The sequence below is a fragment of the Pelophylax lessonae genome (genome assembly GCF_965119305.1).
Source record: "Pelophylax lessonae genome assembly, chromosome: 1".
NCBI classification, from domain to species: domain Eukaryota; kingdom Metazoa; phylum Chordata; class Amphibia; order Anura; family Ranidae; genus Pelophylax; species Pelophylax lessonae.
The window spans coordinates 844,793,574-844,804,805 of NC_138768.1; the positions used below are offsets into that span (position 1 = coordinate 844,793,574).

At 42.3% G+C, this 11,232-nt stretch overlaps 1 protein-coding gene across 1 annotated transcript; it reads left to right on the forward strand.

Moving 5' to 3' along the window:
* Positions 1-7,738: 7,738 nt before the first annotated feature.
* Positions 7,739-8,545, forward strand: LOC309549712 (vomeronasal type-2 receptor 26-like; the record flags this gene model as incomplete). Its single annotated transcript, XM_082250178.1, has 1 exon — positions 7,739-8,545. One exon carries the CDS (start codon positions 7,739-7,741, stop codon positions 8,543-8,545), a length of 807 nt encoding a protein of 268 aa, XP_082106304.1.
* Between the last annotated feature and the right edge of the window lie 2,687 nt (positions 8,546-11,232).

Sequence of the window (11,232 nt, forward strand, 5' to 3'; positions counted from 1 at the left end):
CTCTTCCTTCTCACATCGGTGTCTTCTATCCTTAACCACTTGCCGACTGCCTAACGACTATTTACGTCGGCAGTCAGCCCCTCACAGGTCTACGTCGCTAGCCTGTGAGGGTCTAGGGAGCGAGCGCGTGCCGCCGGAGGCACGCTCCCGCTCGGTCACAGACCCCCCTGCGCGAGTGACCGGCAGACCCGATCACCGCCGGTCACTCACGATCGTCGGTTACAGCGGGAGAAAGGCAGGAGGCTAATGTAAACAAAGCCGCCTATCATTATCCCCTGTGTAACAGCAGAGATCATACGGTCCTGCTATGTAGGACCGTTGATCTGTGCTGTTACACACACAGCCACATCCAATTACAGTAAGAATCACGCCCCTAGGGACACACTTAACCCCTCCCTCTCAAATAAAGTTAACCCCTTCACTGCCAGTGTCATTTTTACAGTAACAGTGCATATTTATAGCACTGATTACTGTAGTAATGTCACTGGTAACCCAAAAAATGTCAGTCAAGGGTCCGATCTGTCCGCCGCAATGTCGCAGTCCCGCAAAAAAAATCGCAGATCGCTGCCATTACTCAATAAAAATGACAAAACAATAAAAATGACAAAAATCTTTCCCTTAGTTAGTAAACGCAATAACTTTTGCGTAAACCAATCAAAATACGCTTTTTGCAATTTTTTTTTTTTTACCAAACATATGTAGCAGAAAACAAATTGGCCTAAAATGTTAAAAAATTTAGATTTTTACATTTTTTGGGGGGGGGGGGGGGGGGGCTTCATATAAAAAAATCGCACAGGTGATCAAATACCACCAAAAGAAAAGCTCTGTTTGTGAGGAAAAAAGAACGTCAAATTTGTTTTGGTACAGCATCGCACGACCGCGCAATTGTCCGTTAAAGTCACGCAGTGCCGAATCGCAAAATAGGCTCTGGTCAGGAAGGAGATAAAATCTTCCGGGGCTTAAGTTGTTAAATTATCCTTAATTTACCCCTCCTCTCTAACCCACAGCATACATATATCACCCTCACTTCCTGCAAATTGCTAACCTAAACACCATGGCAGTTAGACATTTGCGCTCATACATATCCCACTCCCATCTTACCTTTCTCACCCTCCTCCTTCTTCTAGCCTCAGGGGACATTTCTTCAAATCCTGGTCCTCCATTTTCTAACTACAAACCACATATCCGGCACCCCTCCTCCTCTGGCAACAGCCGCAATCCACTCAGTTTAATTTCTGTCCCCCTGCTTCCTAAAACCAGCCCCCCAATCTCATGCGCCCTTTGGAATGCCCGCTCCATCTGTAACAAGCTCACATCTGTGCATGACCATTTTATCTCTCAATGCTTTAACCACTTAAGCCCTGGAAAATTTTACCCCCTTCCTGACCAGGCCCTATTTTGCGATTCGGCACTGCGTGACTTTAACGGACAATTGCATGGTCGTGCGACGCTGTACCTAAACGAATTTGACTTCCTTTTTTTCCCACAAACAGAGATTTCTTTTGGTGGTATTTGATCACCTGTGCAATTTTTTGATCATGCGCTATAAACAAAAAAAGAGCGACAATTTTGCAAAAATAACAATATTTTTCACATTTTTTTATATGAAATTCCCCAAAAAAATGTAAAAATCAAAATGTTTTAACATTTTTGGCCAATTTGTTTTCTGCTACATATGTTTGGTAAAAAAAATTGCAATAAGCGTATTTTGATTGGTTTGCGCAAAAGTTATTGCGTTTACTAACTAAGGAAAAGATTTTTGTCATTTTTGTTGTTTTTTTTTTAATGAGTAAATCGGTGATCGGTACTGCGACATTGCGGCGGACAGATCAGACCCTTGACTGACATTTTTGACACTTTTGGGGTACCAGTGACATTACTACAGGGAAGGGGTTAACTTTATTAGTGATGCAGTGGCTAAGTGTGTCCCTAGGGGCGTGCTTCTTACTGTGCAGGGATGTGGCTTTTCATGTAACAGCAGAGATCTATGATCCTACATAGCAGGACAGTATGATCTCTGCTGTTACACAAGGGAGAATGACAGGCGGCTTTGTTTACATTAGCCGCCTGCCTTACTCCCTCTGTAACTGACGATCGCAAGTGACCGGCGGACATCGGGTCCGCGGGTCACTCGCGTGGAGGTGTCCGTGAACGATCGGGGGTGGGAGCGCACATCCGGCGGCACGCGCTCACCCCCTATTGGCTCACAGGCGAGTGACCCATACGTCACTTTGCCTGCACAGGGCTGACTGCCGCAGTATATGTACTTGCGGCGGTCGGCAAGCGGTTAACATACTCACCATACCTGAAACCTGGCTTCAAAATTTTGACTTTGCTTCTCCATCTGCCCTCTCTGATGGTGGGCTCCACTGGACTCACTCCCCAGACCCAGAAAGGAGGTGGAGTTGGATTCCTTCTATACCTACCAAGTCCTTCCTATCCCTCCCTCTATATCCCTCTCTTCATTCAAGATGCATTGTATTTGTCTGTTTTCTCCTATTTCTCTGAGGATTGCATCAATTTGTTGGCCTCCTGGACCAGTATCATGCTTTTTTGAAGACTTTGCTGCCTGGCTACCCTACTTTCTCTCCTCTGAAACACCCGCTATCGTTCTTTGTGACTTCAACATCCCTGTCAATGTTAACAGCCCAGCTACAACTCAACTTCTCAGCTTAACCTCATCTTTTGACCTAACCCAATGGACACACACTTCCACTCACTCCAATGGTAATACCCTCAACCTTGTATTCTCCCATCCTTGCACTCCTGGCAACCTCACTAACACCTCCGTCCTTTCCTCTCTCTGATCACAACCTCATCACTTTCACTGTATCCTTGCCCCCATTTACCCATCCCTCTGAGCAGCAAACAATTACTTGTAGTAACCTTCATCACTTTAACCCTTCTCTTCTCTATTCTGCTACTGACTACCTATATGACATAATCTCTCCCCTGTCCTGTCCTGACCTGGCCACCTCGGTTTACAGCAGTTCACTCTCATCATCACTAGACGCATCTGTTCCTCTAACTACATGCAGAATCAGGCCCGACCATTGCAACCTTGGCAAACTGACAACAGTAGAAATCTCAAGAGACACTGCCATGCTCTTGAATGACTGTGGCGTAAAGCCAAATGCCTGCAGGACTTCACGCTATATAAATCTGCCCTCCTAAAATACAATTCCTGTCTCCATGCTGCCAAACAAGCCTACTCCCTCATTAATACCTTGTCATCCAGTCCCTGTTGGCTCTTCTCAACCTTTAACTCTCTGCTTCGTCCCCCACCCCCTCTACCCACTACCTCACTCACTGCCAAAGAGATTGCCAATTACTTCAAAGACAAGATTGATGCAATACGTAGGGACACTTCCACTGTGCGTACATCTTCCCCACTCAACATACTTTGCCTAACAGTACAGTCAACACTCTCCTCTCTTGAACTGACTACTACTGAAGAGGTTACAAAAATTTTCTCAGATGCCCACCTAACCAATTGTCCCCTGGATACTGTTCCCTAACAAATACTATGGTCATCCTCTTATTCAATCCTATGCTCCCTCACTCACATCTTCAATCTCTCCATCTCTAGTGGCACCTTCTCCTCCCCTCTAAAACATGCGCAGATCACTCTCATACCTAAAAAACCCTCACTTGACCCCACCAACTTGAACAATTTATGACTCTCTCACTGCTCCCATTTACCTCTAAACTTCTAGAACGCTTGGTCTACAACCATCTTAGCTCCTACCTCAGTAAAAATAACCTTCTTGATCCCTTACAGTCTGGCTTTCGCTCACAATACTCCACAGAAACTGCCTTACTAAAACTCACTAACGATTTACTAACTGCTAAAACCAATGGCCACTACTTCGTACTCCTATTACTTGACCTCTCTGAGGCCTTTAAAACTGTTGACCACCCACTCCTTTTTAATAAATTCTGTTCACTTGGCCTCCAAGATTCTGCTCTATCTTGGTTCTCCTCCTACCTATCACAGCATTCATTCAGTGTTACCTACAACTCTCCTCCTCTCCATTGCCCCTTTCTGTGGGGGTTCCCCAAGGCTCTGTTCTTGGACCCCTTCTCTTCTCTATCTACACTGCTTCCCTTGGTCACTAAATAACCGCCCACGGCTTCCAATATCATCTATACACCAATGACACTCAAATCTGTTTACTCCTCAACTCACTCCTTCAGTCTCCTCTCATATTACTAACTTACTTACTGACATATCAGCATGGATGTTGAACCACTTCCTCAAACGAAATCTCTCTAAAATTGAGCTGATAATGATAATACCCCCCCCCCCGCCCATGCCCCCCTCTATGACTTTTTCATTAAAATCAGTAATGCAACCATCAATCCCTCCCATCATGCCAGGGTACTAGGTGTTATCCTAGACTCTGACCTGTCCTTTCAGCCCCAAATCCAATTGTTGTCAAAAGCTTGTAGACTTCACCTCCGCAACATCTCTAAAATGCACCCCTTTTTAACAACTTAAACCACCAAGCTACTCATTCACTCCCTTTTTATCTCTCGCCTCAACTTTTGCAACTCCCTTCTCATAGGCCTACTTCTCCATAGGCTATCCCCTCTTCAGTCTATCATGAATGCTGCTGCCAGGCTTATCCACCTTACCAACCGCTCAGTGTCCGCCACCCCTCTCCGCTAATCCCTACACTGGCTCCCGATTGCCCAGCGAATTAAATTCAAAATACTAACCACAACATACATCTCTAGCTGCCTTCAGGCGATCCCTGAAAACTCATCTCTTCAGGGAAGCCTATCACCTCTCCAACTAATCTTTTACCTCTTCCATCAGCTCATTCCCCACAATTACATGCTCTTGTAACACCTACCCCACCCTATTAGATTGTAAGCTCTTCTGAGCAGGGCCCTATTAATCCTCTTGTATTTTATTGTATTGTAACTGTATTGTCTCCCTTTTATATTGTAAAGCGCTGCGTAAACGGTTGGTGCCATATAAATCCTGTATAATATAATTTCTCATATTATTTTGATGTGGTGGGGTACTTCAACTCTTGTTCCAGTAAGGATATGTAGTTCAGATAATCTATTCATCCAAGTCCCACTGCAATGTTTACCTCCAAGTAGATAGTCCTCTTCTTCCCACCACCTGTGCATGGGCAATATAGGACTTATTATTATTTAAGGGACATCATTGCTTGGGTGATGTACAGGCACTGGAAAGATGAAGTAAAGAGGTACATATTGCTGTGGGGCATGGCTGAATGAGGTAACAGAATTAAAGCGTTCTGTGTGTGTGTGTGTTGGTGGCAGTGGTAGAACATCTCAGTGAGAGGTGGCAAAAAAAGCTAAGGAATCATAAACCCATGTTGTCAAATGTTACTTTACTATTGAAATTAAATCTAAAAAAATTCTTAGAGTTAATTGGTTTACACAGGTGCTGAAGAAGAGCAGCTAGTGTCTGTGTTATATGCAAACATTGGCTCAACTCAAAAGGAGCTCTGCTAGACACGTATTGCAGTGTGAATATTTAAAATGGTCCACGGCACATTATGAAATAAAACTGTGATTGGAAAGCTTAAATGTTTTAAAGTGGTTGAAAACTCTGTTACACCACTTGTACATACAGGTAAGCCTATATTAAATGCATTGTAAAGTCTTGTTTTTTTTAAATTAAAAATAACAAACATGTTATATTTACCTACTCTGTTACAGTGGATTTGCACAGAGAAGCCCAGATCCTCCTCTTCTCGGGTCCCTCTTCGGCTCTCCTGGCCCCTCCATCCTGTTGGGTGCCCCCACAGCAAGCAGTCAGTCACAACTCTGTGTGTTCATTCAGACGCAGAGCTGCAGCCCAGCCCTGCCCCGCCCCCTTTCTATTCTTATTGGCTGACTGACTTTAAATTGACAGCAGAAGAAGCCGATTGCGCAGTGCTGCTGTCTCAGCTAATCAGAAGGGGAGTCCCGGACCGCCGAGACATTCCTACGACTTTGCTGGAGCTAGAGGGACCTCAGGTAAGTATTGCGAGGGGGGGGGGGGGGCTGAGGGGAGCTGCTGCACACAGAATACTTTTTATAAAAAGTCTTCTGCCTTTACAACCGCTTTAAGGCGTATCAGTAGGTGTTGTGAATATCTCCTAAAGTTGCACATTATGCAATTGTCTTACAGGTTTTTTTTTCTTCCAGGGTTTACAACCTCTTTAACCTGTTGCCGACCGCCCGCCTGCAGCCACACCTGCGCAAACCGCCATAGGTATACGTCGGTCGCAAGCGGGGACTCCGATGCATGAGGCAGGTGTCTCTGACTGCCACCTGACACCCGCGATCGTTCCCCACTGAGAGAGAAGGACGGTCAGCTGTTGTAAACACAGCTGAACGTTCTTCTCCCTGGAATGATCACAGAGCTCATGTGATCCTTCTATATAGGAACACAGGTCTCTGTGATCATTTCACAAGCCACGCCCCCCCATAGTTAGAAACATGCCCCTAGGTACACATATAACCCCTTGATCACCCACAGTGGTAACCCCCTTCAGTGCATATTTTTAGCACTGATTACTGTAGTAATGTCACTGGTCCCCCCAAAAGTGTCAAATATGTCAGTCAGGGGTCCGATCTGTCTGCCGCAGTGTTGCAGTCCCACCAAAAATCGCAGATCGCCACCATTGCTAGCAAAAAAAAAAAACAATTTCCCGTAGTTAGTAGGCGTGATAACTTTTTGCGCAAACCAATCAAAATACGCTTATTGCGATTTTTTTTTTACCAAAAATATGTAGCAGAAAACAAATTGGCCTAAAATGTTAAAACATTTTGATTTTTACATTTTTTCGGGGGAATGTTATGTAGCAGAAAGTGAAAAATATTTATTTATTTTTTTCAGAATTGTCGTTCTTTTTTTGTTTATAGCGCAAAAAAATTAAAATCGCACAAGTAATCAAATACCACCAAAAGAAAACATCTCTTTGTGGGAAAAAAAGGACATCAATTTTTTTTAGGTACAGCGTCGCATGACCACGCAATTGTCCGTTAAAGTAACGCAGTGCCGAATGGCAAAATAGGGCCTGGTCATTAAGGGGGAAAATCCTTACGGTCCAGAAGTGGTAAAAGGTGGTGTATATTAAAGGAGTTGTAAAGACAGGTTTTTTATCTTAATGCATTCTATGCCTGTAAGAAGAAATACTTACCTTGAAAAGTTCTTCTCCAGCGCTGCCATCTCAGGTGTGGGCAGCTGAAGCCGCAACGTCCCTCTTTGTGTCCTCTTCCGTGACGTCGGAGTCCCACAATGCACTGCACCGGCCCCACTCGTCACTTCCGGTGCAGGCGCGGCATCCCTGCACAGCTTCATGCCCAGAAGCTGTATAGCAGGGAATGCCGCGCTTGCCCCAGAAGTGACGAGCGGGGCCGGTGCAGGCGCATTGATTCCTGGGAGCGATGACGAGCAATGTCCACGAGTCCCTCACTTTTCTGTCACTATTTTTTTTGCTTATACTTTTTCCATGTTTTCAAAATCATGAAATCATCATAAGCTGGCACCACATTTTAATGCCATAACTTTTTATACTGTATATGATGCTGTGCCATGTTTTGTTTTATAGCACTTAAGGTGATTTGGAGCGCAGTAACTTTTTAATGTATTGCTTCATTTTTAGATAAAGGGTCATGCCATAAGTGCCCAGAAGACCAATGGCCAAATGACCACAACAAGTGTCTACAGAAACCCGTGCAATATCTGTCCTACAACAATGATACAATGGCTCTTCTGGTTTCCATACTATCTGCAATGTGTTTTCTTAAAACCACCGTTATCTTTGCTATCTTCATTTTATTTCAGGCCTCCCCAAGAGTCAGAGCCAATAACAAAAATCTGAGCCTCATTCTCCTGGTCTCCATCATGCTGAGTTTTCTCTGTGTGTTTTTGTTTCTGGGACGTCCTGTATTTGTATCCTGTATGCTGCGTCAGACATCATTTGGAATCATTTTTACAGTAGCAATTTCCTCTATTTTGGCCAAGACTATCATGGTCTACTCTGCCTTCAAAGCCACCAAACCTACAAGTTCCTGGAGGAAATTAATTGGGGTGAAAAAGTCTTACTGTTTGGTTCTGATTTGTTTAGTGATACAAATTGTAATTACTGTTATTTGGTTATTTATTTCCCCTCCATTTCCAGAAAGTAATGTTTACTTGTATATTGACAAAATTATCATTCAGTGTAATGAAGGATCCATGGTGGCTTTCTCCCTGCTGCTGGGTTATATGGGACTTTTAGCAGCTATCAGTTTATTTGTGGCTTTCCTTGCCAGAAACTTACCAAGTAGTTTCAATGAGGCCAAATACATCACCTTCAGCATGTTGGTGTTCTGCAGTGTCTGGATCACTTTTATCCCAGCCTATATCAGCAGCACAGGGAAAAACACGGTGCTGGCAGAGATATTTGCTATAATATGTTCTAGTGCTGGTATTTTAGTTTGTATATTCTTTCCAAAATGTTATATTATACTAATAAGACCAGATTTAAACTCAAAGACAAATTTACTGATAAAGACATATAGGGGTTGATTTACTAAAGGCAAATAGACTGTGCACTTTGCAAAGTGCAGTTGCTCTCTGCACGTGCATTTTCTCCAGAGCTTAGTAAAAGAGGTAAAGCTTCACTTTGCAAAGAGTACCCTATCACGTGCAAGGAAATTATAGAAGTCAGCAGAGCTTCTGCTCATTTACCAAGCTTTGGAGCAACTGTACTTGCAAAGTGCACAGTCTGTTTGCCTTTAGTAAATCATCCCCATAGTAGGCATATAGAGAGCAGTTAAAAACAATTTAACTAAGTGATAAATAAATTAGATAAATATAAAGATCTAAATATATATATATATATATATATATATAAAGATCTATATATATATATATAAAGATCTATATAAATAAAATATATAAATATATATATCTATATAAAATCTATATAAATATAAAGATAAATATATTTCATGTTGCAAAAATAAGCACTGTAGCACCGCATAAGGCCAAGAAGTCCTAGAATACCAATACAAATCATATTGTGCATTAACTGCTTTATTGTTATTCCATTTGTTTCTTCCATTCAAAAGTTTTTTTTTTAATATTGTGTGTTTCTACATGAGTTGTTCACAAAATGCTGAAATCTAATACTATATTGTGAATAAACAATTTAAATTCAGTTTTTTTTTTAAAGATATGTTTATTCATTTTTTAAAACAGATTGCGCAACACTAGCGCAACACAGTGTGCAATGACAAACAAACAACAACACTCAAAAAAAAAAAAAATAACCCCATCAATAAACAATTTCTCTCTCTTCCCCTCTCCCCTGCAAGGTTATCCTATGTGCAGTTAACAATCAGTGGTTACATAGAATGTACACAACTTCACCTACAGTTTCACCATAAGCAAGTATGCCATTTGTCAAAGTGTGATGTATAGGTAGTGATGTATAAACACATTTTTATACTTGTGGAAATTCAGGAGTAAGGGTCAGATGAAAGGCAATCCACCGATCCCATATCTTGTGTAATGTTTTATTTCTTTTCCTATTCTCAAAGGTAGGCTTATACAGCGGAAGTGAGTCATTGACCAGGTTTAACCGTAGAGATCTTGTTAAAGATATCGATTCCTTCCATGATGAAAGTAGGGACTCCTTTGCATAAAAGTAAAGAATAAGGAGCAGTCTCTTAGCACTAGAAGGGATGGCAAGATCCCCAAAGATACCCAGCAGACAGTTTTTAGGGTTCACAATGTTTGGCAGGCCCAGTGCAGATGAAATGAAGGAATTTAAGTCTCTCCAGAACTCCTAGACTAAAGGACACGTCCAGAAGCAGTGGAGAAAGTCAGCATCCCGACAGCAACCCCTAAAACAACGGCCGACTGAGATAATCCCATCTTACAAAGTCTAGCAGGAGTGAGATGTGAATGGTGGAAAATTTTAGATTGTATAATGCGATCTCTATAAGATATCACTGAAGTACCATATGTATCACTGAATTCAGACCAGTCTGATTTTGTAAGGAGTATATCCAGATCTACCCATTTAGCCTGCGCAGTTTGGAATCTAGAGTTAGAATGAGCAATAAGAGCAGCATAATACGTAGAAATAAGCCTAGTAGGGTCAGGGTGTCTCAACATTTTCTCCATGGGAGGGATCTGAATAGAGTTCCCCAATGAACCAAGCTGCCCACGCACTGCATGTCTAAGTTGATAATAATAGAAGAGATATGTGCGGGGTAAATTAAAGTCCGTGCGCATCTGGTGAAAGGATTTGAACCCTTGTGAGGTATATAGGTGACACAGGTATTTAACTCCCCTGGAATACCACCGCTGTGGGTCAGGCAAAACATATAACTCTCTGAGATTGGGATTAAACCCTAATGGATTATTGGGGGATGTGGACTATGAGTCTTTGGAAATTGTAGCCACTACATTTTGAAACAGGGATAGGGATGTATTTAGCAATGGCATACCTGGAAGATCCAGAGTGTGACCCCAAATATAATATTATAGAGAGTTTCTAATATTCTAATATTGACTTAGATTTACCTATTTGGCCTAAGGAGAATTTGGTGAATACTTCATCCTGAAAATAAACTGTTTCTCTATTATTATTTAAGTGTCCATAAATTGTAATTATTAACGACCTCCCATGGCACTTATGGGTAAACAACACTCTATGATGAATAATTTTAAAAGCAAAATAAAAATATGTTCTAAGCTTCATTATCTGTGGCAGACAGAATCAATCTTATTAAGTTTAGGATGAGTCTTTCCTACAAATGCCTTCTAGTCCTTATACTTCAGAGGTCCACTTGGTGCATGTGCTGGGAATAAAACTGTGGACAAAAACAAGAAGAAGGGCGCACCAGCCTAGCGCATTATCCTCAGCAGGCTTTTATTATTCGAAACGCATTAGCCATTCACCGTAACGAGAACATTGGACTCCAACATCATGGACGTTGTTTGATGGAGTTAATATGCTGGTTTACATCGCATGTTTGTGAGTAGACATTTTTAATATTTTACTAATAAAAGCCTGCTGAGGATAATGCGCTAGGGCTGGTGCGCCCTTCTTCTTGTTTTTGTCCACAGTGTTTTGTCGACCACCCCGGTTGTAGAGGGCAGTAAGGCTTAGCCATTAGTGGATGTCAAGTGAGAGTCCCGGGATAGAAGCAGCCTGAGAACCAGGTTCTGAGCGTAGGAGCAGGGTGCCAAGCATCGCTATT